Source organism: Rhinolophus hipposideros (assembly GCF_964194185.1).
Source record: "Rhinolophus hipposideros genome assembly, chromosome: 10".
NCBI lineage: Eukaryota > Metazoa > Chordata > Mammalia > Chiroptera > Rhinolophidae > Rhinolophus > Rhinolophus hipposideros.
The window spans coordinates 87,458,380-87,483,357 of record NC_138056.1 but is presented as its reverse complement, the minus strand read 5'-3'; the positions used below and the strand labels follow the sequence as shown (position 1 = coordinate 87,483,357).

The window sequence follows — 24,978 nt, the reverse complement described above, 5'->3', positions numbered from 1 at the left end:
CCACTCTCTTGATGAGAAGAAAGTACGTCAAAAGGAAGCAACCCAACTGGTTGCTGAGCTGTGGAAAATAATTAAACTGGGGGAGGGAAAAAATCACTTCTTTTAAAAATCAGGTTAGGTATGAATGTGCAGGGCGTGGCCCCTGTATAATTAGCCGCTCTGCTGGCTCTCTTCTGCTTCTCTCTTGGCCGTTGTGTCAGGCTTGTGCCAGCTGTCCCTCCTCTCTGCTCCCCTTTTCCTTCTCCTTGTTCCCTACAGGTGTGTCTCTGGATTCCGTGATTGCCTGTCCCACTCCCCTTTGAGACCTCTACCGGAGAGGTCACCACCCTGCAGCCCCGTGAGCCTGAAACAGATCAACCAGTGCCTGAGATGGAAGCCACTGATGCCTCCCGGAGCAACGGGGCCAGCCCGGAAGCCAGGGAAGCCCGCAGCCCGCCAGGCCCCACCAGCAGCGTGGATAATGGGGCCAAGCCTGATGGCAAAGAAGCCAAGACCACCAATGGGCATGGCGGGGAGGCAGCTGAGGGCAAGAGTCTGGGCAGCACCCTGAAGACAGGTGAGGGAAAGAGCTCCCTGTTCTCGGGGAACGAGTGGCGGCGGCCCATTATCCAGTTTGTGGAGTCTGTGGATGACAAGGGCTCCAACTATTTCAGCATGGATTCTGGGGAAGGCAAGAGGTCCCTCTATGCTGGGCTCCAGCTGGGGGCTGCCAAAAAGTCACCTGTCACCTTTGTGGAGAAGGGGGAGCTGCGCAAGTCTATCTTCTCAGAGCCCCGGAAGCCAGCCATGTCCATCGTGGAGCCTGGCGATGTCCGGAGGAACAGCTACCCCCGAGCCGAACAGGTCATCGCCCTGAGCTCCAAGTCAGGCTCGGAGGAGGTCCTGTGTGACTCCTGCATCGGCAACAAGCAGAAGGCCGTCAAGTCCTGCCTGGTGTGCCAGGCCTCCTTCTGCGAGCTGCACCTCAAGCCCCACCTGGAGGGTGCTGCCTTCCGTGACCACCAGCTGCTAGAGCCCATTGGGGACTTTGAGGCCCGCAAGTGCCCCCTGCATGGCAAGACCATGGAGCTCTTCTGCCAGACAGACCAGACCTGTATCTGCTATCTCTGCATGTTCCAGGAGCACAAGAATCACAGCACAGTGACTGTAGAAGAAGCCAAGGCCGAGAAGGAGGTAACTTGCTGGGCCCCTCACTGCCACTTCAGACCTCTCTCCCCTCACCACGGGTGTTTCTCACCTCATCTCCTCCACTGAGGGTTCCTAAGGATTGGGGCTTAAGTCTCTGGCTGTCCCTGGCTCTTTTTTGCCCCTGCATGCCACGAGGCTGGAGGTCAAAGGCAGTTCCTCAATCCTCCAAGACCTCAGGAGACAGGGGCATTTCCTAGATGAGCAAATAGAGGTTCAGAAAAGAATGGGGACTTAACCAAGGTCATAGAATAAATTCAAGTCAGATCAGAGAATCAGCACTCAATCCTGGGCTCTGTGTCTGACTGGCATGTGTCTTATTTTTTCATTTAAGGGAGAGAGAATTCTTAAATTCCCTCTGAGCAGGACTGGCCCCTGGAAAATGGGTTATGGGTGAGAAGGAGGGAGTTTTGACCTGTAAGTGTCCTTTTTTCTGGCTGCAGAGTTTGCATTTTCAGGGCAGTGGCTTCTTGGTGTTCTGTTTGATCCCCGCAGCCAGTCTCTTGACTCTTCCAATGGCCTCCTTTATCTTCTCTCAGCTGGGTCCTGTGTGCTTTTGGTTTATGGTTGTATGTGGATGTGCCTATACTTGTAGGTGAACACTATTGGTGAGGGTTGGTGTTTGTGTATGGGTGGGGTGTGTGTGTGTGTGTGTGTGTGTGTGTGTGTGTTATATACATGTGGGCACTTACATGCACATGTAGATGTTTGCATATATTTATATATGTGATACGTGTGTTTGCATGAGTTCCATATATGTGGTTATGCCTGTACATCCATGGGGAGAAGCAGAGGTGTGTGAAGGCTTGTGAATGTGGTGCAACTGGAGAAGGTGTTCTGAACGAATGGCTCATCTGTGACGGCTGCCCCTTGCCCCACAGATGCTAAGCCTGCTCTTTCCAGGAGCAAAACAGCTTCCTACCATGGGTGGTCTCCTGGTGGGGGGGTGGGGCAGGGAACCTCCTGGTGGCCAATGCAGGGGACTCAATTTTCCCCAAGAGCTTTTGCACCCCTTAGAATGGGGCAGCACAGGACCCTCTCCATATTCAGGCTTCCTGACTAGGAACTTGTTTATTAGTCTCTGCCTGAGCCCCTCGCCCACATCCTTGGACAGGGAGGGACGGTTAAGAATGGGAAAAGACTCAAATATCCTTTTCAGAAGCCTCATTTGGCCCAAGAAGGTTTTCCAGTTCCCCTTACTTTCTCATCCCAGCCTGGCTTCAAGCTTCATACTTAAAGACTGAGATGGGGCAGGGGTCATGGAACACATCCTTCAGGAGCTTACTTGGGAAATCAAAAGAGAAAAGGGTCAATCATTTTCATCCACTGCAACCAAGAAATTACAGAACCTCAGACTGGGTTTTAGGAGACCTGACTGAGTTCTAGCCCTGGTTTTTGCCTCTAACTAGCTGTAAGACAGTGGACAAGTCCTTTCCATTCTCTCAGTCTTGATTTCCCTACGTGTGAAACCAAGATATTGGACTAGATTGATAGCTTTCAAATTGTCCCTCGGAACCTAGGTGTCTTGTAAATGTCTTTGAGGCCTCAGGGATAAGGAGAGGGGCAAATTGGTGCCAAGAAGCCAGGGGCTCTAGGTTCACACCTGTACTGCAAGCAACACACACTCCTATTTACTTGTTTTAATATATAGGTTTTGGCCCCAAATTTTATCTGAAACAAGGGTATCACCACTTAAGAAAAGCCCAAGTGCCCCTGGAGGACAGGAATGTCTCAGGCAGCCTTTCCTAGAGGCACCAGGAGCTCAGAGTTCAGGTTCTGGTACTGGGGCTACTATAACACTCAAAAACACAGCCCTCACCTTGAAGGCTTATGATGTAGGTCAGGAGGCAGAGCTCAGACACACAAACAAGCCTGGGGAGCATGTGCCCAGTTACACAGCAGCAACTGTAGGTAAACATCAAATCAGAGAGGAAGAAAAACGAGGCTGAATGGAGTATTAGCAACCTCATCCATCTCCTCTTCACCTTGCAGGTGGGGACATAGACCGGAGAAAGGAAGGGACCTGTCCAAGCTCATAGAGCTTGAGGAACAATCTCTCTAAGTTTTCTTCCAGTGTTTGAGAGCAACTTAGGGGACAGGCATTAAGGAGATAGGGTTCAGGATAAGTATGTTTTACAGGAGCTTTCAGGGGAAAATGTCTGATCCTTTGGAATGACTTTAGTGGAGGGAACCCATGTATCATGTGTGTGCATGTGTGTGTGTGTGCATGCATGCGTGCACCAACAAGCATAGAAATAGACAGGAAGGCAAATGCCAAGCAGCCGGGAGACTGAAATGGAACAAAGCAATTTGTCTAGGCCTGTCTGTGCTGGAACATCAGATGTGGGGGACATTGGCACAGAGTGAAGTTAGTGCGTTGATGGATCAAAATGAATGAGTGTATCAATCCTGGCATCCTTTGGAGGCGTCCCCTTCAGACCCAAACATTAGCCCACACACAGTTTTTGCAAGGACCTCTGTGTCCAGAACCTGTTCTGCAGGCTGGATGGTGAAAACCCAGGTGAGATCATCTCAGACATATCTTGGTTATCTGCATGAGGCTGTAGATGACACCGGGGCTCTGGGTGCTCATCTCCTGGGACTCAGTTCTATGTATAGACTCTGAGCAGAGGCAGCGTTAGGGCAAGGTCACCTTGGTGTGGCAACATGACAATCCTTTTTTTGGTGGGCCTAAGTATAGAAAGTTTTCAATTCCACTCCAAATGTCATAGGGGGTCCCATAGATGTCCTCTGGTCCATCACCTCTGCCTCTGGTCATTTCCCAGGCTGGATTAGGCTGATGAGCTTACAATGTACATATCCATCCTTTCCTGTGTCTCATGGACCTCCCTTCTGTCTATCCCAAGCCCCTCCTGCTACACTGGATTAGGATGGACTCCTCCTGGAAGATGGCTGTCCCAGAGCAGAGCCAGAGCAGGCAGCCTCCCTGGCCTCTGCACCCACCAGTGGCCCTTCCCTGTTGTGGGTCCTGGCTGGGCTATGGGTTGGCAGCATGGCAAAGTGTGTGCAGAGAAGCACTCAGCCTGGGCATCACTCTGGAGGCACAAGCTCCTGGTTTGTCAGTGCAGCTCAGACTCAGTGCCTCAGCCACTCTCCCAACTCCATTATTTGGCTCAGTTTGTTTCTCTCACCATGCCCCATGGCTTTGCTTCTTTCCTCATTGCCCAATTCTTCCACGAAGGTTGAGCTTCCAGGCTGCTGGGCATAGACAGCCACTAGTTCTTGAGCCTTGGGAGCTGTGCTGGTGTGGGCAGGAAAGCTCTTTGGGCAGACAGCAATAACTAGGGTTCAGAAAGAGAAGCCAGGCTAAAAGCCTAGGGTGTGATGGAGAGGGCTGGGATCACTGTCCAAGGAGATCTTGCAGGAGCATTCCTGCTTTGGGACAGGGCAGGTAAGAAAAGGAGGTGGGATGACCTCTGTGGGTGCTGAGGGGAAAAACAACAAAATAAAAGAGGGCTAAAGACAGGAGGCAGAGAAGGAAAGTGATAGGCAAATGGGCAGGAGACACACACCAGTTTTTCTGGAGCACGTCTATGTGCCAGGAACTGGGTTTGATGTTTACATGGTTGCTCCTGACAACAGTCCCAACAGGAGTGGGGGTTACTGCACCCATTTTATAAATGGAGAAATAGGCTCAAAGATGCCAAGAGACTTACCCAAAGTGTCAGAATTGGGGTTCAAACTATTAGTGTGGCTATAACCCAGGCTGTTTCCTCTCACCATTTTAAACTTTGTTTTTATAGGACTGGCAGGCTCTCCTTGGGGCCACTGAGTTCAGTCTCTTCTAAAAGCTGCCCTCTGACCTGAATTGCCTGATGAATGGTTAAGACACAGACCCCAGGGCCTTATCTTAGGAGGTACAGATACAGGGAATCAGGGCCTGGGATCTGTATTTTTAAGTATCCCTTGGGGATTCTAATGTGTCACTACGTTGGAAACCAAGTATCCAGCTCAATTTCACCAAGGGAAACCAAGACCTGGGGAAGTGGGGTAACTTCCTGCAGGGCCCACCACTGGGCTGGAGACAGCCTGGTGGATGCTCTTCCCATCCCATTTTGCCTCTTCCCTGTCCTGACATCTAAAGAAGCAGAAGGAACAGTAAGCCCCAGTGAAGCAGACTAATGAGCTGTTTGACATCTGAGTGGAAATGGGGAAATCTATCTAGCATTTCAGATTCTTATCCAGATAATTACCATTTGTCAGAGTACAAATTTGACAATTAACCGGCTCATTTGGCAAATGTCACAGCCCACAGCCCATGTGGTTAATTCATGCCAGGGGAAGATTACGGCCGAATCTTCAATACCCCTTCCCTGGGGGCAGTGCAAGTACATGTGTCCAGGTGAGTGTTCAGGTATGTCTGCACCTGAAGGCCCCATCCAAGCTGAGGTACCACCAGCTGCTGTGCCACTGTCTGCTCTCAGGGAAACCTCTGCTCCTCCAAGACTGGGTGGACTCCACAGGGCCTGTCCCAGGCATCACAGTGGAAGACAACCAGGAGGGTGTGGGAGAGGGAACAAAGGAGGCATTTAGGAACAGGCCTGGGCAGGGTGAAGGGAATGAAACAGGGAGTAGGAGGAAGACAGGAGGGAGGGGTAGACAGGGAGCTGTGGGGTGCTGAGGCCTCATCAAACGTCCGGGGCTTTAATCACCTTCCAAGGGAGGTGGTAGCGAGGCAGAAAGCTAGGGCCTCAGGGGACAATGAGGTGGGTATGGGGAATAAAATGGGAACAACTAGAGAAAGAGGTAGAATTATCAAATTGCAAAGGTGGAGGAGCCGGCATGGGCTGAACTAGTAGGAGTAAAGTGGAAGCACAATGTCCTGGAAGATACAGAGAATAGCCTAGAGGTTAAGAGGCCACATAATAAAATCTGAGTGCTGTTGAATCTTGGCCTTACCATTTTCTAGCTGTGAGAACTCAAGCTATGCCATTTTTCTAGGCCTTGGTTTCTGCATCTTTAAAAGGGGGATAACATCACTTATCTTCACAGGGGTTTTTGCAGATTGAAGGAGAAATGCCTGGTATATGGTAGATGCTCAATAATATAATCAATATACTTCCTTCCCTAGTGTTGTAGGAGAATCCAATATCTTTGGAGCTTTCCTATATTGTATTGTTTTCTATATCCTGCCTTTTTCATCAGGGGTATTGAAAAGAGGTAAACAGATGGTGGATACCTCTCCAGAGATATCACCCCCCAAAAGTCCTTATCCTAGAGATGAGAAAGGACCATTCCAGCAGTACAGAGTTTCTAGTCCAAGGTCCCTTCCAGGATCCCACTGTGTCCTGCAAGTCTGGTTTTACAAGGCATGCTGTGGGAGCAAGGCCCCCTCCTAGCCTGTGTCCAATTTTTCTAGTGTCCCAAAGAAATAATACTAGCCTCTCTTCCACACTGATTCTGCCCACTGCTGCAGACAATGCATCCACTTTTGACCCTGTCCTCACATGGTTCCAGACCAGACACCTCTCCCTTTTCCCTCAGGTCATTGGCTGGCACCTCTAGCTTTTCCTCTCCACACATCAGCTAGCCTCGCTGCCCTCCTTACTCCTTCTTATACAGGAATGGCTCCCAGGGGCTGACTCCCTCTGCCCTTGGCCTAGGCTCTTTATTGTTCTAAATTTCCTTGGATTCTCCTTCCTCTGTGCACAGTGCCTCCTTTCTCCTTCTTGGCCGGTGAATCCATGCTTGTCTAGGTATGACCTTTCCTCACCTGCAGGCCTTGACCCAGCTCCCCCACATCCCACCCCACATAGCTCCCAGCTGGTCCCCCTGAGCACCTCTGCTCACTCCGCATACTTGACTCCTCTAGCCTTCACCTTCTTTGGTCAAACCTCCTGGTACTCGCAGGTGGTTAGTCTACCCTCACCCCCTTTTTCCTACCTTCATTCTGGTTTTCCTACTATCCTCCAAGCTTCAATTATTCACCATCAAAGCCTCTGTTTTGCACCTTCAGTCTAAAGTCTTGACCTCCTCAGCCTCTCTATACACACTTCACTCTGTATTTTGACAGTGTACACAATATACCTGGACTCCAACATAATAGCACACGTTGTGCTCACTACTGAACTCCAAGACCTCAACTGATCACACTTGTCTGCTCCCCTCACTTACCTGTACCCTGGTGGCCTGCCTACCACACTGCACTCACTCCTCTGAGCCTGAGCCATAGAAGGTGCCACACACAACAGTGACACTGGGACCACTAGTCAGTGCTTTCTCTATGCCAGGCACATTCTGAGAGCTTCATTGCCCTGATCCCAGTTCATTGAATAACCTTCCGGGGAGGCGGTCCTCTTATTATCTCCATGAAACGTGGGGTGATTGAGGCACAGAGAAGTTAGGTACCTTGCAAAGACCAACTTTCTGGAAGTGATAGTAACTGGATTTAAGCCTTTGGACTTCCAGTCCTGTGCTCTGGGTGGGCTCCCTCCTGGATTCCCCATGCTCATTTCATGGAAGGGTTGCCCTTCCTCCCAACCCCATCAGGCTTGGGGTGGGAGTGTATGCTTTTTTATTCTCTACTTTCCTGTCCTTCAGACCTTGTTTTAGGGATGGTAAGATGGGGATGAAAAACTCAAGTGCCAATTCCTCTGTCCCCTAGTCAGTTTAGTAGGACTAAGTTGGCTTAGTCAGCTGCAGTGGGTGGGAGGCCTCCAGCTTTCCCATGGACCTCAGGCCAATGCAGGAATTCTCTAGGGATAGGAAAGTTGCTTGGGGCAGACCCATCATCCAGCCTCTTGGTCCCTTCCTCACAGCCCAGGTCTGCTTCCAGTCCTAGACTTCCTGGGACCTTCCGAGTTATTGGCTCTGCCAGCTGCTGTGTTCTGGATCTCAAGCTGTGCACCCTCAGACAGTGTGAGGATTGAGTCTCTGCTGTCCACAATAAGGTCTAACTCCCTTTGCTCTCTCCATCCTCTTATCACTGTGTTTATTGACAGCTGGCTTCTCTCCAGCCTTTTTGCAGACACCAGTCCAAATCCCCAACCTCATCTTCTTTTATTGCCCTCCTCTTGACAATAATTTTCTATCTCTGGTGATGGTGTTTACCATATTGTGGTATTTCCAGCCTATTGCTAGCAGGGCAGATGCTTACTGATAAGAAAGCTAAGGTCTCCTAGCTGGAGAGCTCAGGAGGGTGAGTGGGGCTGGGAGATGGAATCAGGGGCTTTCTGTTGAGGAGCTCTGCAGCACCTCCCCCAGGTCTTCCCCACCAGCTCTCCACCCATTTGGGCACATTTTCCAAACAATTCAGGTAAGCTCTCTCTGCCATCAATCCACTTCCCTGGGTGTCTGCAGCAGGTTCCCCATCAACACCCACCTCAGCTAGGTGAAGCGTTCAGGAGGTGTGACGTGTGGTAAAGTCTGTGCCCAGCTGCTCAGGACTCCTTGCCAACAAACCTCCATTCTTAATTGTTTGTAGTTTCCTCATCTTGACTGTTCTCGTGGGTTCCTCAAAGAGATGAGTGGAGAAAGAGGTGTGACTCTGCATTCAAAACCCATTGTAGTGGGTAGACCTGAGCACTCCAAGGCCTTCTTGGATGCCTTGGTCTTTCATTATGTCAGATGGAGATCACTTACCGGCCTTCTAAGTTGGAAGATGCTTTGAGAGCACTAGTGGGGAATATAGCAGAACAAAAGAAGTACCTCTTGGCTTGCCTGAATTGGATTGGCCTTAGCTTCAAGCCTCCCCTTTTGTCTCTGTTATAGCTGCTTTTCAGAGATGGGCATTTTTTCCAAGTGGAAGAAAAATATGGATATGAGAGCTCATATCCCAATACACTACTGATAAATTCTCTTCCCAACTCACCCCAGACCCATGACCTCGCCATGAGCAAGGATCCTTAGAAACTCGCCTGCTCTTTTCTCATCCACCCATCACTGCCTCCCTCACTATCCTCTCTCCTGCCCTGAATAAAAGTTTCTGTCTTGCCCAAACTGCAGACTGCGTTCCCTTTTCCATAAACAGGTTTATAGCTGTGCCTGCCCAGACAGAGTCCCTGCCAGCGGCAACACTAGCTGCAGCTTGCAACACAAGCCCCACATCATGCCATAAAAATGTTGTACATTGTTTCTTCCACAGGGCACTCCCTGGGCTGAGCCTAGCTGGGCGAGGTCCCTCCCTCCCCTTAACTTGAAAGAGGCAGGAGCTTTCCTCCATCTTCCCAATGGCCCCAGGAGCATTGAAAGGAGTGGGAACCCCATAAATAGGAGTCTCTCCTGCTCATATTAGGTGGAGGGGGTCTTGCAGATGTTTAGCCCTTTTAAAGATATAGCTGGGATGTCTAACTCCAGAGGTCTAAGTTTATAGTGAGACAGTATTTTTGGATCCTTGGCAACTGGCATTGTGCCTGGAATGTCCTAGACCCTGATTGGTGTTTGATGAATGAGGGGCTGAATGGATGAAGAGTGAGCCCTGTCTCAGTTTTCTCCCTGGTGGGCCTACTCCCTGATTTTCTGGTTCTCTTTCACCTTTTTCCCCTGATTTCTCCTCCAACCCTGGCCCCTTCCCTGCAGACAGAGCTGTCACTGCAAAAAGAACAGCTGCAGCTCAAGATCATTGAGATTGAGGATGAAGCTGAGAAGTGGCATAAGGAAAAGGACCGTATCAAGGTGAGCTTCCCTCAGACCTCTCGTTGTACTCTTACCTGACCTGTTCTGCCGGGAAGGAGGCAGACCTCTTGTTTAAGGTCTCAGGCACACATTTATATCCCACACTTGTTTCTTTTGGGATTATCCACCCACTTTGGTTTGTCTACCAATTCTCCTTCTAAGTCTGGGCCAGGAATCCAGATGGGATCTTGCCCATCACCTAACACTCATCATCTCAGCAAATAAAGACTACACCAACCTGTCTTCCAATATCTCCTTTGTCTGCTCTGCCCACCAGACTACCCCGCCACCAAATGCATGCCCTTTCTCCTTTACTGTGCCAATGTGGCTAGATGATGTCTGCCATGGTTTGAATAATTGCAAACATGATCTGAAATCATTGACTCTTGACCCTGGCCACTTAAATACCCATCGAATCACTTTCTGAATGATGTTTGATCCTGGTTTCAGTGCGTACACCCTGACTCATACGGGGCACTTCTGGGCCCACAGAGTTGTCCAAAGGTGGAATGGTAATTGGGGAGGAGCCACAGATGGATAAAGAAAGGTAGACCAAAAAAAACAAAAAAACAAAAAAACAAACAAACCTGGTCATCTCTATCAATAGATGGCATCCCTCAATGATTCCTTTAAATGAGATTCTTGACCAAACAGGCTTGCTGGGTTGAGACAGTAGAAATTCCCTAACTGTGTTGCACAAGGAGTAATTTGAAAACTCTAGGGAGGATTTTAAATTACTCCTTCCTTACTCCCCTTATCTGGACCCAGAGTTTCACCACCAATGAGAAAGCCATCTTGGAGCAGAACTTTCGGGACCTGGTGCGGGACCTGGAGAAGCAAAAGGAGGAAGTGAGGGCTGCACTGGAGCAGCGGGAGCAGGACGCTGTGGACCAAGTGAAAGTGATCGTGGATGCTCTGGATGAAAGGACCAAAGTGCTGCATGAGGACAAGCAGACCAGGGAGCAGCTGCACAGCATCAGCGACTCAGTGCTGTTTCTGCAGGTAACAAGCAATTCTTCCATCATTCAATCCTTCAATCCTCCCATCCACTTTCTCAGACGCTTATTCATTATCCATACATACATACATACAGCCACTTATCCATTCATTTGTCTACTCATCCATCCATCCATTTATCCAAGCTCTCTTCCATCTATCTGTTTAATTTTTATATTCAAGCCATTTCCTAACCTTAAACCTTTGGATTTCCTTAATCCAAAAATGGCACACGAATGTCACCTTCTACCAATTTCAACTGATATGTACTCATAGTGCTTCACGTGCACAAGGAAAGAGTTCTGTGATTGATTGGTGATGCCTGCTTCAGGTATGGGAGAGTGACAGATAAGTTACATATTTGTTATCCTTGACCTTGTCTGTCTGTCTATTCATCCATCTACCCTTCTGTCTGCTAAAGTGTTTTGGGTACTATTGCATGCCCAGTACTCTGTTAGGTGTTAGGGAGAATAGAGAAGTATAAGACATGGTTTTTGCCCCTAAGGAGTTGCAATCTAGCTGGGAAGATAAGACATGTACAATTAGAGAACAATAAAAAGAGTATATAATTAAATTATAAAACATGTGATTCAGGAGATAACTGCCTATGGAAGTTTTGAGAAGGGCCAGCAAGCTGGAGTAATTAATCTAAGATAGCTTTGTGGAGGAGGTGGAATGTAAATTTGGTCTTGAAGGTCAGTTAGGATTTGAGAAGACAGAGGGATTCTCCAGGGAGGGGAAAGGGAGAGAAAAAGTGCAAAAGGATAGGGGCAGGAATGAATGTGGCATGTAAAGGTGGAGATACCACCATGACTGACCCACACTTCTCTAGGAATTCCTTGCATTTCTTTAGTGCTTTCAATCCCAAAGTCTTTACAGCTTGTGTCACTCTCATAAACCCCTGTGAGGTAGGCGTGAAGTATCTAGTGTTGGAGGTGGGAACCATGGAGTCACATATCTGCCTGCTAGTGTTAGCATCTAGTGAATTTTAGTCAAACCCTTTGCTTTTACAGAGAAGAATCTAGTGCCTGGTGAAGAGAAATGGGGCTAGTTAATAGCAGAGCTGGATCTAGAACCCAGCTCCTCTGGCTCCCAGTGCTGAGTCTTCCAGCTGGATTGGGAGAACTCCCAACATAGAAGGGTCCCCAAAGCTCCTAAGCACCCCAAAGGTTAATGGCTTCTTTTCTTTCTTGGTAGGAATTTGGTGCATTGATGACCAGTTACTCCTTCCCCCCACCCCTTCCCACCTATCATGTTCTCCTGGAGGGGGAGGGCCTGGGGCAGTCACTTGGCAACTTCAAGGACGACCTGCTCAATGTGTGCATGCGTCATGTTGAGAAGATGTGCAAGGCAGACCTGAGCCGTAACTTCATTGAAAGGAGCCATGTGGAAAACGGTAGGTCTCTTGTGGGCAGGCCCCAAGGCCATGGACATTTTTCTCCTAAGTCAATTCCTGCTGCCTAGTGCAGGCTGACATCCAGCCATCTGGCCCCTTGTTGTTCCCAGCCACCCATTGCAACTACGGTATTGGGACTAGGATTCAGGGACTGTAGTCCTGCCTTGGACTTGCTGCTAAAGTTAGTCACAAGGGGCCTCCAAGGCAGGTAGAATCTGGGCACCGGCTGCCAAATGTCTCTTCTCTGCGGTCGCCCACCGGACTCAGCAAGCGTCTTACATTCAGACCTACATCTCTGTGGGTGCTGCCAAGGGCGGGCTCCAAACTGACGGCTTGCAGAATCCAGTAGGTGGGGCCTAGCACAGCATTTGCGCTTGCAGTGAGAACCTGCCTGTCACTGTGACTGCGAGTGGTGTTGAGCCCAGAGGCTGAACTTGGCCTGTTGGGCGGGGCTGGAGACTATGGGATACATCATGTCTCAGTGACTCACCAGCTCCCTTGAAATCAGCTTCTTTTGAGTCATGTTGTACCCTGCAGAGGCCAACAGAAAGACTCTGAACTTGAGAAACTACCCTGTTAAGTCCTTTTCCACCAGTCTCAGTTCAGTCCCTTTGGGGCTGAAGCCTGAACACTTTTCCCAAGGCCCTACCCGGTGGCCTAGGCACAACACAGGCCTTTGAGGACATAGCCTGATTAACAACTTCTGGCCCCAAACACACCAAAAGAGGTGACTTCTGTCTTTGGTCTCCAGATGGAGCTTGTGAATCTTTTGGGGATAAGAAGGGGGTAATAGGTAGAAGAACCGGGGTTCAGGGCACTTTGTGATGGTGATATCACGTAGTGTCCCTGTGAAACTGGGGGACATTTAATCATACCTAAGGACTGATAAGACAATCATTTAGCTTTAAGCAGCACTTAGGTCCTGAAATCCTCCTTCTAATGACAATGGCAATGCTACCAATGGTGATGGCTGACAGAGATTGAGTCCTCCCTGTATGCTGGCTTTGTGTGACCTTTTCACTTACAATATCTTATTTTCCCTTCAGGATATATTGCTTTTCATAGACCAGAAGGCTGAAGCTCAGAGAAGTAGCTTTTCTAATGGCACACAACTAAGCAAGGGCAACAGTTGGGTTTTACACTCTGTTACTCAGCCTCTCATGCCTTCTCATCCGAGAAGTTGCAGCTGCTGGTAGCCATGCAGAAGGGTTGGGGAGTGTGATGATCACAGTCCCTGGTGGAGGAGCCCCTCAGCTGAGGTCTGGCCAGACCTATGAGGATAGCTCTGACTGGGTCAGTGTAGCCTGTGAGTCTCGCAAGGAACCCCTACCTGCCATCCACCCACTGTGCTATTTCTAGGTCAAGTTTGTATTGGCCGTAGCCTCTGTGCAGGTGTGGCTCTGTGCCCTGCAAGGTGTACAGGGAGGTGGCTGCCAGGAGCAGGGATGGGTGCTGCTCATGTCAGTAGCCCTTCATCTGTGCGTGGGGCCCTGGGCCTCCATGTTGGTTTTTGTTGCTGCTATATTGTTGTTGGGAATGTGTTTGGCTATAAGAGGCAGGGGATGGGTAGCCATTGAGTCAGACCTTGGAGTGGCCATCCTCTCCTCCCTAAGGCAGGCCTGCCCACCAGACCAGGGTCTCATTCCATTGTCAAAGGCCTGGGGGCTGGGAGACACCAGACTACCTTCATCTTGGGTTTGGGGAAGGTGGGGAAGGGGCTGGGCCAACACCTAGGAGGCCATTTATTTGTCATGGAGTGCCTACTCTGTGCCAGGACCTGCAGGGCATAGGTGATAGAGATGAAGAATGAGGGCTCTCTCTTGCCCAGGAGAGAGAGAGAAGGAAGGGCAGAGGGAAAGTAGGAGATGGGGAAATAGCAAGAGAAAGGAATGGGGTGGAGGGTGGCTGGGGAAGACAAGCACTGAGCCAGAAGTTTGTTTGGGTTTGTGGGTCTGCTGGTTGGGGGAGGGGTGAGGGTGAGGAGTCAGTAATCATTCTGAGCAGCTCACTCCTCTCTGCATGCCTTTGCTCAATCGTCATTCTACCCCCTTGGGCTGCCAGCAGTGGCTGGGACAGAGCTAGGAAGTGGGACAGGGCTCAAACCCCAACTCTGCCCTTACTGGCCATGTGACATTGGGCAAGTGACTTCACTCACCTCCTGAGTCTCAATTTCCTTATCTGTCACATGGGTATGATTCATAACAGTCCAAGAGTTGATGTACACATCAAATAAGAAATGGATATCAGTATCACTTTGTAAACTGCAAAGTGCTGTGCACTTGATCTTATTCACAAGGTCAGTCCAAGAGAGGCTCACTGCAGACTCTCCAGCCCTGTAAGAGCTCAAGAGCAGAGGAGATGCTGGTCAAGACGTCACCTTCTCTGAAGTTAGAGAGCCTCGCCTCTCCCTGGGACAGAGGAAACTATGGCTGATTCAACAGAGCCCAAGATTGCCCCTAGTGGGCCAGCTGTTCCTTCCTATAGTCCCTCTGCTGACCCAACCTCTTTCCTTCCCAGGAGGTGATCATCGCTACATGAACAACTATACTAACAGCTATGCAAGTGAATGGAATGCACCAGACACGATGAAGAGATACTCCATGTACCTCACACCCAAGGGTAAGGGAAAGCAGCTCTGTGGAGTGATTCAGCCTGGTCCCCCTGAGCAGGGTGATTGTCTTCGGTTTGCCTGGGATAGCCCTGGCATGTACCTGTTGTCCTGTTATAATCATTAACACGGCCTCCTCTCACTGTCAGAAGCATTGTGATTTAGATGACAGATTATCTGGCACCCTGCTCCTTAGAGTCTTCCTTCCCCTGTGACGCAGGCAGTCCCCACCCACTCCTTACCTCCAGCCCACATGCTTCCTTCTTTTTCCTTCCAGAGGGTCTCCTGGCTTCTGGTCTCACTTGCTCCCATCTGCCAGGCTGAGCTGTGTTTTGCTTCTGCTTAGATTTTTGTAGTACTGTGAAAGGGCTGGCTCCTCCAGAATCATTCTGCTCCTCAAGGGTAAGGCCGACAGCTGGTCTTCTGAATTTCCTCCCACTCCCTCCTTATGTGGGAAGCTGTGCCATGCAGCCTGGCCCTCTCAGCCCTTATTTAGGCCCTGTAAAGTCCTGGCCTGCAGAGGTGACAGCCTGGTTGGGGGTATAGACCAACACCTGCCTGTCCTTGCCCTGTGGTAGCCTGTCATATTCTTTGGCGTCAACAACAAACCACAACAATGTCCATTACATAAGGTGGGTATGCTAGGCCCGCCAGCCTTAATAGAAGAGGTGTGTGCAGGTATATGTGGGGCAGGGCTCTTGGAGAAGAGTGGGATGAAGGGAAAGGACAGAAAGGAGACAGGGGCAAGACACAGGGGGCTGGAAGGGAAGAGCCCCAAGTCCTCAGCACTGATTCACGTACTTCAGACACACACACACAATGGGAGGAGCTTAGGTGATTGGAAGAGAGGAGCTCAGTAGAGAGGAACCTCTGCTGCCTCATCCAATTTGAAAACAACACCTGGACTTCTGGTGGAGGCCTGGCTAGGCAGTTGGCGCCTGAGTCCCCTCCCCCACCCATGCCCCACATTCTTGGTATAGGACAGGCAGTGCTGCCCTCTGTTCCCCCCAGAATGCTGCCCTTTGGACTTAGTACTGTGAGAGGGTGAACTGCACTAACTAGACACCCCAGCATCCTTTGCCTAGGCCATCTCCCTCTTAGCTATCTCCATACTCTGAGGACAAGACCCTGATGTGCCAAAGACCGCTTCTCTGCTTTGGCTCCCCTGCTCTGTAGAAGTTTGAGGGAAGTGCAGACTTTAGGTTGTGAGGAGGGGAACAAAGCAGTAATGAGGGATGAAGGAAAGAGCACAGACCCACCAAGATGTCACCTTGAGAGCCTTGGACTGGTCACTGCCCCCTCAATATCCCTATGTGACAAGAGAGGAAGTTGAACTCAAAAGCTAGGAGAGCTTCTAACTCTGTCACTATTAGTCAGGCTGTGACATTTGTAGGTGGAAGAAACAGGTTCATCCAGTGTCCCTGCCCCTGTACTGGGGATAGGAAAGAGGAGGAAATCTACTCTCTGGGAGCTCCCAGGCAAGTAGAAGCAAGGGAAGGGCCAAGGAGAGTCAGCAAAAAGATCAGGAAACAAGTCCACCGGAAGGCTACCAGGTTGAGTCTGAGAGATTTGGGGCAGTGGGATTGGGCAGGAAGACTTCCCAGGAGAAGTTAGTCTTCAGAATCCCTAAAAGAGGGCAATATTCTCAATAAAGAGAGTGTGGCTATAATGGACAGAGGGTACTGGGGTGAGAGGAATGAGCAACTGTAGGTGCAGAGGTTTAGAGAAAGGACCAGCAGGTATTGGACTAGATGGGTGGGAACTGGGAGGGGGGCTAGTTAGCTGGGAGAGGAGAAGCAGATAGAAGGACCCTGATACAAGTGGGGAACGTGTTTTCTTTTTCTGTAAAGTGGGGATATGGATCCCACTCTGCCATCTTCTCAAGATTGATGTGAGAGCCTGAATTTGGGGTGGTGATGGTGGTAAGCATCTGTGCAGTACAAGTCTCCTGTCCCTGAGGGGAAGCTCCTGGGTCATGTTTATGGGCACCAGCTCATCAAGCCCTCACTTAGCCAGGGGCCCAGAGCCTCTGCTCCCTTCATGGTTACCATGGCCCTCCTTCCTCACAGGAACCCCATTTCCCAGACTCTGGGGTCACATCCACACAGGGACTGGCTCAGGAGAGCAGTGTTGGCTTTTCCAGCCTCAGAGCTCCCAAGTAGGATAACCACACATCTCAGTCTATCCAGGACTGTCTGGGTTTATACCTGGTACTCCTGGTATAATTATCAGTAGCATCCTTTCACTCTCAAAATGTTCCAGGTGGTAAATTAAGTGATCACCTTATTCTAGACCCCAAAGAGCCATCGTAGGGATGGAATCCAGGTCCTGGGACAGGCAGGGAAAGCCACTGGGGCCACAGAGTCCTGCCTAACTCCCTTCAAGTCATAGGCCACAAGGACCTGACTGAACTAGACCCACCTTTCTGTGATGATGCTCCTTTTACTTCACAGTTGGGGCCAGGACATCATACCAGCCAGCATCCCCCAGCCGCCTTTCCAAGGAGATCAACCAGAAGAACTTCAACAATCTCTATGGCACCAAAGGTAGGAGGTGGCTTAGCTTGAGGGTGGCCAGGGACAGTGTGGGCAGGAGGTAGGAGTTGGGCCATGGGCAGGGGGGCTGGACTCCCCAATTCAAGGTGAATGTGGGGATCTGAGATGGGATTGCAGGATTAGAGATGTGTGGGGAAGAGTCCTACTGAGCTTAAAGAATGTGTGTGCCTGTGTATGCATGCGCATGTGTGACATTGTTAATTATCCTGGAGGAAAGGCAGCTGGGCACCTTAGCCTCACTGGAAATCCCTGAGTCCATGTGATCTTCTCCTTGAAGGATGAGTCAGGGGAACTGGAACCTAGGATTAGGTGTGGAGACTTGCCTCTGCAAGTATCAGGGCAGGAGGAACAACAAAAAAACCTTTACTTTTGTGTACTTCTGTGTTGAAAAGTCCAATGGTTAAAACAAACTAGTGTAGCTGTTAATGCAAAGGATGGCATGATATGGAATGGGCCCATCCCTGGAAAACCATGTGAGGTGAGCAAATGACATGCCCTTAAGACCCAGAAGAGGTGAAATGGGGGTGGAGATGTGGCTTCTCCAAGGAGAGCTGCCATGTGCAGGGTCTCTCTGTCTAGTGCACTGAAGGCAACATTGTGCTGAGAGCAGGGCCACGTGCTCAATGAAACCAGGTTCTGTTAGTCTGTGCTTCCATCCCAGAGGCTCCTGGGTACGTGGCAGTTATGTGCAGGGAGGGAGGGGACTGGGCCAACTCCATCAGAACCCCTGCCTCGGACACAGCACTAGAAGATCTGAAGAGGCAAAGAAGGGAGTACGGGAGGGGGTGCTTTTTGGTGAGGACAAGGGCCCAGAGATTTGGATGGTCAGGGGCACCTGTACACAGGGCAATCTGGCCTCTATGTCCAGGACTGTATTCACAGTGCATTATCACATGCATGGGAGACTGTGAGCTCTGTGACGGCAGAATCTGGATCTGTCCTATTCACTACTGCAACCCCAGGGCCAGAAGAAGGGGCTCAGAAAGCATTTGATGAAAGAAAGAGTAGATGAATGAATGAGTGAATGAAAAAGCAAGACATATGGTTCTCTGGAGCCTTGGGTGGACATACTCACGGAGTGCCATGCTGCAGAGGCTTCCTGAGGTCCCTGTGGGAGGGCCTTCACACTGGGGCATGTGGGCAGCCCCAACCATCTCTGACTGCTGAGTCCAAACATCAGCCCCAGCCCTCCCTGCACGCAGCTGTGAGAGAAGATCATCAGGACTGGGGACTCTGCATGGAGTGAGCTTGATGAGGACTTCTCCCCATGCCTCCCCAGGCCTGCTGGAAGAGAGGGGCTGGAGAAGGATGTATTATCCATAGAGGTCCTGAAGTCCCCCACTCAAATGCCCTAGTGGTGCCCCTGCTGTCCTGCACACTCTGCCACTGCCTCCTTTCCTCTAGACCCCAGGGACATGCTTGCAAATGAACATTTGCAGCCCATTTCACTTGGCAAACTGAATTCCAGGAGTTGTGTCAGCTGTTTCTGTCCCCATGTTTTAGCATGTGTTTGTATTCATTTGTTTGTTTGCTCCTTCATTCGTCAACCATAGAATGAGTACCTTCTGGGTACCAGGTTCCGTCCCAGGTATGAGTGTCATGCTGGGCCAGATGGGCACATCCCCTGCCCCATGGAGCTCAGTGGGAGAGACAAACAATTGAACATGCAACTACAACCTAGGAGGCAAGGGGTGCAGGGTGAGGTGGGGCCTGGGCTGAGGCATCACAAACTTGGGGAGATGACGTGGAAGCTGACACCTGAAGATCCAATAAATGAATTTGTTAAGGGTAGGGGAGCAGGTGGAGTATCCTAGGCAGAAGACCTGGTCTGTGCAAGAGAGGCCTGGTGTGTGTAAGGAATTCAGACTGCATCCTGGGTGGAATGTTGAACAATGGAGAGAAAGGGAGAGACATGAAGCCTAGTGGAGACTGTGGTGGTGGGGGGGGCAGCATCTCATGAAAAGAGCTGTGGGCCATGTATTATAGACTTCGTACATCTGTCTGAGGACAGTGGGGCTTTAGGTAAGGTAGGGACATGATGACACTTTATAGTTTAGAAGGACAACTTTCATGGCAGGAAGGATTACTGGGAGGCATGATTGGAGCCCAGCAGCATTCTGGCTTCAGACATGGAGAGGGCTGGAGAATCACGGAAATAGTCTCGTCCTGCCTCTGCCTTGGTGTGATGCCCTTCCTTTGCCCTACTAGGTAATTACACGTCCCGGGTCTGGGAGTTCTCCTCCACCATGCAGAGCTCCGACGACCTGCCCACCGTCCAAGGCAGCTCCTCCTTCTCCCTGAAAGGTGAGCTCTCCATGCCCCCCTTGTCCTCCCTGCTTTTCCTGTCACCCACCAAGCCCTGCAACGGTCTCTACTCACTTACTCACCAGTTCCTCATCTTGAAGGGGACAGAGCCTTGGACTGAAGGCTGCCTCCATCCATGTTTTTGCTGTCAAGGAGGGCTAGGCCACAATGGTCTTTCTCAAAGCTTGTTTCATACACTGCTTCCTAAGGATGCACTGTGACAACCGGCCTCAGTATCAGGGAGGTGGGGACATACCACATCCTCTACAACTCCCACTCCAGACATTCCCAGGGTGCTTCCATAAGGCTGAACCCCTGAGTCTTCCTGCTGCAGAAAGCTTATTTAACTTTGTTCACATAGTGACTCCCAGCCTTGGTTGACTCTAGAACCCTGTGGCCATATGGCGCTGGTCAACATCCTAAAGAGGCAGAGTCCTGCTGAGGTCCTTTGGGAAAGGTGGGACTAGATGATCCCTACGGCTTCCAAGTCTTATTCTGCTCCCCAGAACTCTTTGACAAGGCTGAGTGGTCAATGCCTCTTGTCTGCTGGGGTTGGGTCATTTTGAATCATAGGCTGGAGACAAACCCCAGGTCACAGTGGCGCCCGGGGCTCTCATGTCTCTTCCAAAATGCCCAAATGACAGCTCTGGTGGGTTGTGGTGGGAGTAATTTAGTCTGTCTTCTAGCAACCAACATATCTGGCCTGGAAAAAAAGGACAAGCAGGTTGGGTGGGGCCCGGGGGAGGGACAGGAGCTGTGCAAGGCAGGCAGACCCTCAAGCAGTGGCCTCTGAAGATGTCTTTATTCGGTTGTCCCTTCCTGGCTGGGATATTAGCCTATGCCCAGGGCAGAGATTATTGGAATGATCAGCAAGGTGAAGAAAAAGGGAATGTTACTAGAGGGTCTCAGCCTGCAGGAAACCCTGGGAAAGTCTGAGTCTTCCCTTGGCTTGTTTGGCTTCCAGCAGATCCCTACCTGCTCTCTGGTCAAAGGCCACCCAGCAGGGAAGATGCCCACTTTCAAGTGTGATTCTGAGCTTTCATGTTTCTCAGTATCTCCCCACCAGCCTGCAGGGCCTTCTCTGCAGAATGCCTGGCCTTAGGAGAGCCCATTGTCAAATATACCATGTCCTGCTGGAATAACCCAGGGACATCCCCTGTCACCCTCACAGAGATCAACTCACCAGATCACTGAGAATGGCCTTGGATAGAGGTTCTGGGCAGGACTGTATATGTGCAAGGAGAACCCCTGCCTGTGGCAGAGTGCTGGGCAGGGCTGAGCAAGGGCTGTGGAATGGCATCGCCCTGGGGAAGGTGTGACTCCCTCTGGCCCCTCCTGAGACCAGCACAGTGCTGCTAATGCCTCTCTCTCTCCCAGCAGGCACTGGGAAAGTCCCCTATCAGTTCACCACCTTGGGACAGGCCACCACAGAGTTTTCCAAAGCATTGGACACCAGTGGGCTGTTTAAAAATAATCCTGGTACCTGTTTGTTTCTAATCCCTCCCCTTTCTCTGCCACAGTGAGCAGGTGGGATACTGTGGGGGCTCGCTGCCACTTCTAGGGTGCTCTGGTTCCCCCTCCCCAGAACCCCCTGGAATAAGGATGAATGCCCCACTGCCATCCCTGGCTCCCCCTGCCCTGGACTTCTGCCTGCTGCACAAGGCTGGCTTCCTGGGTACCCCTCCCCCATCCCCATCCTCACCTCTTTCATGGCTGGCTGGCATGGGATTTTCTTTCTGGAAATGGAGAAGTGAGACCTGAAATCATCTTCTCTCATCCTCCCTCTCAGAACCCACGGGACCCTCTCTTTCCAAGGCTGTTCCATCTCCAGATTCAAGGAGAGACCCTGGTTCTCTGTTTTATCTCTTCCCCCTTGCTAAGTGCCAACCCAGGGAAGGTCCAGCTAACTCACATTCTGGCAGTGCTGCAGGTGGTTTCTGGATCTGACCACTCCCTTGTCCCTAAGAGAAGGCCAGGACAGGGCTCGAGGCTACCACAGGCAAGGACAGACCGTGCTGACCTTCTCTGTGTCCAGATCACAGCCTGTTGTTCCCAGGTACCACTCTCTGTCCCTGCAGGCTGACAGCTGATCCTGAGAGTGCTTTTCACAGTTGTGTGGACTAGAGCTCCTTATAGACCCCTCTAAGGAGGGGTGGGGAGGTAGACCCAGAAAGCTCTACCCTCTACCAGTGCCTTCAGGACCAGGCTCAGAGAGCACCCATGGGCTCCAGGCTCCTTGGGTTTTCTGTCTTAAGCCTAGACCACTGCCACATGGAATATTACTGTCCCTCCCTGGATCCCAGCCTCCTGATTCTGAAGCAGGAGAGAGGCAACAGAGCTGCACAGGAGGAACGTGAGGGTGGGTTTTGCAGTCCAGCCAAACCTGGGCTCATTACTGACTGTTGCTTATTAGTTGTGTAACTCAGGGAAAACTGCTGAACTCACAGAAATTTGGTGGATGCTCAATGAGACATATGCAAAGTGTCAGCCTATGGATGCTTGGCATAAGTAAAGCCAACAAATGGGAATGCAGCATAAGGGAGTGGGAACGAGCACCTCCTGGTGAAAATCCTAGCAGGTTGTGCTTATGAAATGGCTTTCCTGGGCTTTGGGGGCGGGGGGAGTGGAATGTCAGTAGTGTGAGTCCTCAGGATGGGTGGCGTAGAGTGCTGTGATCCTGCCCTGGATCTGGGAGTGACACCTGCCGCCTGGCCCCGCCCACCTGGCCTGCTCCTCCTTCTGTCTGCCTTGGGGTCTCCTCCCTTTAGTAACCTCTTCAGGATTTCCCATTGTGGGGACCCCTGGCTACTGTATAGCTCTTCAAGGGGGTGGCTGTACTTGGTAATGGGCTGGACGGAGCTTGGTGATCACTTTGGAGATGGCATGTGTGTCCAGGGGGCATGATGTCCATGCCCTCTGACTGGAGCCTCTTATCTCTGCAGGCTATCCCTCCCTTATGAGGAACCAAAGCCCCAAGGCCCAGCCCCAGACTTGGAAATCTGGCAAGCAGACTTTGCTGGTGAGTGAGGGGCCACGAGGAAAGCCCACCTGGGCATAGGCATGTCCAGATTAGGCACTGAATGGGGCTCCCCAGGGACGACTGGTCATCACTTGCCCAGGGCCTGTGGGAGAATGGTGACGTCACTGGGCAATGGGGTGGGAAAAGGAGGCAGCAGTGGCCTGCATACCTGCATGCAGCAAAGGGTAGTAGACACCCAAGGCTAATAGGCAGGGGACCTAGGTAAGCATGCCCTTTCTGGGCTCAGTTTTCTAATCTGTAATATAGGCAGCCTGGTTTTTTTCTCATTTGGCACATGGTTGTTGGGCTTCTATGCTTGTTGAATGATGGCTTGGTCCCTGCCAGCTCTGGAAATGTAAACTGCTCAGTCCAGCGAACAGCCATCCTAGAGATGAGTCCAACCCCCTTGGGGCCAGTTCTCCAGCTCTGACAGCATAGGACCAATTGGGGTGATGGCATGGTGAGGCAGAGTCTGCAAAGTTAGGAATAGATATACCAGGTCTGACAATTAAGTTCACGAACTCATCTTAGAAAAAATGCTACATATCTCACTACAGTCACCTTTGAAGTACTGTCCTCAGGAAGCTATGCACCAGCACCAGTACCTAGTCCACCCTTCACAGCAATTTTGGAACTCTTTTTCTGGAATGGCCACCAGAGCTATCATCTTATTACCCTTGACGTCCTGAATGTCATCAAAGTGTCTTCCTTTCAATATTTCCTTTATCTTTGGGTAAAGAAAGAAGTCGCTGGGGGACAGGTTAGGTGAGTAGGGAGGGTGTTTCAACACAGTTATTTGTTTACTGGCTAAAAACTCCCTCACAGACAGTGCCGTGTGAGCTGGTGCATTGTCGTGAGGCAAGAGCCATGAACTGTTGGTGAAAAGTTCAAGTTGTCTAATTTTTTGATGCAGCCTTTTCAGCATTTCCAAATAGTAAATTTGGTTAACTGTTTGTCCAGTTGGTACAAAGTCATAATGAATAATCCCTCTGAGATCAAAACAGATTAGCAACATCATTGCAACGAGTTCATGAACCTAATTGTCAGACCCCGTCTTTAGGTTTTAATAGCTAATGACCGTGAGCCTGGGGCATCAAAGAGCAGCACAAGAGGGAAGCATGGTCTTAACATCCAGCCACCTGCTGGGTGTGGGATCCTAGGCTAGTCAGATTTCTTTTGGGGGTTTTGTTTCTTCATGTTTATAATGTGGTGCTGAGATGAGATGACCCCCTAATACCCTATAGCCCTGTCATGCCTGACCCCTGCCCGAGACCTCAGCGATCAGGGACTGTCCTTCACATGCTGTGCTTCCAGCTTTCATGACTGCTTCTCTCCTAAAGGCCCATGCCAGGCCCTGTTGAAGGATTAGCTGGCTGCTCTGGGATGTGGGTGACGTCTATTAAGGATAGGGTCTAGAGCCCCCAGCTCTCTTCTGTCTTTGCATTTGGAGGTCAGAGTATGGGGAGGTAACTTACTCTGGTCCATAGTGACTGGAGCTGGTTTAATTGGAGAGAATCTTTAATTTGCTGGTGATGGGAGCTAAGTGATCATGTGTATAATTTAGACACAAATGATCCAGAAGCATGGCAGCAGCAGGACTAGAAAATGCAGTTATGGGATGAAAATGGAAGCCTTCTGTTCCTGGACTTGATCCTTCCCCTTCCTATCACATATTCTCCTACCTCCCAGACTCTGCGTGTCAGCAGAGAAGGCTCATCACCACCTTGAGACGCATGGCAGGGCAGGGTTCTGGTGTTCCCAGCTAGCACCCAGTGCTGGGGGAATAGAAGCAGATAATAGTGTGTGAAGAGAGGGCTGACTGGGAGTCTGCCTGGGTTGTGGTCCCAGCCTTCTCCCCAACTTGCTCTGTGACCTCGTATGAGTCATTCTTGCTCTGTGCCTGTGTAAAGGGGCGCTATGGTGGTGCTGGGAGGGCATTCCTGGGCCATGCAGAGAAAGTTCGATGAGGGGGCTGAGGTTCAGGCTCACCAACTGACTGATGAGAATCAACTCTAATTAGGATTTGAACCTGGAGACTGATAACATTGGGGCTCAACTCTGGGCACAGGGTAGATAGAGATTGCAGGTTTAGGTCACAGGCCCTAGAATTGTTGGGGTTCATACCACTGCTGCTTCCTGGGGGAGGTTAGGGTAGGGTGGGTCTGGCTAGTATGCTCCACTGCCATTTGCCCTTCCTAACTACTCTTGTTCCCTGCAGTCTCACTACCGGCCATTCTACGTCAACAAAGGCAGTGGGATCGGGTCCAGCGAGGCCCCATGA

The 24,978-nt window shown here is 50.6% G+C and overlaps 1 protein-coding gene across 1 annotated transcript; it reads left to right on the top strand.

The window, feature by feature from the left end:
- Positions 1 to 369: 369 nt before the first annotated feature.
- Positions 370 to 24,978, top strand: TRIM29 (tripartite motif containing 29; the record flags this gene model as incomplete). Its single annotated transcript, XM_081063749.1, has 9 exons — positions 370 to 1,173; positions 9,724 to 9,819; positions 10,588 to 10,821; positions 12,013 to 12,211; positions 14,729 to 14,830; positions 17,273 to 17,365; positions 19,583 to 19,678; positions 22,621 to 22,697; positions 24,916 to 24,978. 9 exons carry the CDS (start codon positions 370 to 372, stop codon positions 24,976 to 24,978), a joined length of 1,764 nt encoding a protein of 587 aa, XP_080919875.1.